Source organism: Fibroporia radiculosa, assembly GCF_000313525.1.
Source record: "Fibroporia radiculosa TFFH 294 genomic supercontigs, scaffold16753, whole genome shotgun sequence".
Lineage (NCBI taxonomy): Eukaryota > Fungi > Basidiomycota > Agaricomycetes > Polyporales > Fibroporiaceae > Fibroporia > Fibroporia radiculosa.
In genome coordinates this window covers 55,804-57,193 of record NW_012133493.1, presented here as the reverse complement: position 1 = coordinate 57,193, position 1,390 = coordinate 55,804, and the positions used below count along the sequence as shown (strand labels likewise).

Here is a 1,390-nt window from a genome sequence, read left to right as displayed (position 1 = left end):
AAGGACAAGCCGAGAGCATGTGACGTGTGGCTGAACGTCAGCCACACACCGTTACGCTTATTTTCATACGAAGTTAATCCTTTCGTATATATTCTAGACATATAGCGTCTAGGATAAATGACACACATTTTCGCTCCTTGCTCTCAACCATCACCCGTTTTAACAGAAAATACAGAAAATACAGTATATAGCATAAGCACCTTCATTTGGCCATGCTCTAGTTTGGTGCGCACCCATCCCCATCTCGCACCGTGTATGGTGTGTTGAGTCGCATATCAGCACCGATGATATGACCAGCTCATCGCTCTCTGTACGCTCACTCATTTCTGCAGAATATAATAATTTGCTTGACAAGCAATCTAAGTATGTTTATTGTCGCCCGACGGCGTCGCGTCAGGGGAAGTCCCACATTTTCCGCAGGCGATGACATCCTTGCGGCGCATAGTTGTGCATCCAACAGAAATGGCGTGGCAACACCTCGGACACGCGACGAAGTCCTGGAGCGCACCTCTCGGAATACTTCTCGCTGGAGCTGTTAAACCACTTGGATTCAATGTTGATCTTCAACAAGCTGTCTCGAGACTCAATTCTCGAAGCGTTTGCGCTGCGCCTAGATGATGTTGCTTCCCAACTCAAGAACCGTAGGATTACTCTGTATGTGGACGCCCACACTCGTCAATAGGTGGCAGAGCAAGGATATTCGATTATTTACGATGCTCGTGCTATTGCGAGAGTACTACAGACAATAGTGCTCTTTCCTCTCGCACAGAAAATGCTTGCTGGCACAATCAGGCAGCCCATGAAGGTGATGGAATAGCAACAGAAGAGGAGAGTCAAATTCGAATCCGACATGCATGACTCTGACAGAGTGACACTCATACTTTCATTATGAAACCATATGTTGCTATTACTCATATCATATACGAACATTGTCTATCGCATATTTCCTACTCATGTCTATTTCTACACTCCCAGCTCCATCATTGTAGCCATACTATTCACTTGTTTATATCTATCAAAAATAAATGAATTTCTTTCGCATGAAAATCATGGCTGTTCAGATCGATTGCCATCACGCTCCTTTCGGTTATGGCTCTTTTTCGTCTTCTTCGTGTGGACGTCGGAAGGAGGGAGCTCTGTAGTACCAGAAACAGAAGGCTTACCCTTCTCGTTCTTCGGTTTCTTTGTCTTCTGGAAACGGGGGGGTTGCCGCGAGGCCTGCTCCTCCGCTTGCAGTCGCGCTTCCTCAGCAGCCCACCACCTGAGGAAGTCTTCCTCGACTTGGCGTGACCGCTCTTCCTCCTGAATCTCGACTAGCGAACGCTTGTCCTTCACAGGAGCAGTGCCTTGCTCCTGTTGGCTCAGCTGTATCGCAGTAAATGACATGGTC

At 47.3% G+C, this 1,390-nt stretch overlaps 1 protein-coding gene across 1 annotated transcript; it reads right to left on the bottom strand.

The window, feature by feature from the left end:
* Positions 1-1,047: 1,047 nt before the first annotated feature.
* Positions 1,048-1,386, bottom strand: FIBRA_07825 (uncharacterized protein; the record flags this gene model as incomplete). The annotated part of the gene is made up of 1 exon (XM_012329490.1): positions 1,048-1,386. The coding sequence occupies one exon, from the start codon at positions 1,384-1,386 to the stop codon at positions 1,048-1,050; it is 339 nt and encodes a 112-aa protein (XP_012184880.1).
* Between the last annotated feature and the right edge of the window lie 4 nt (positions 1,387-1,390).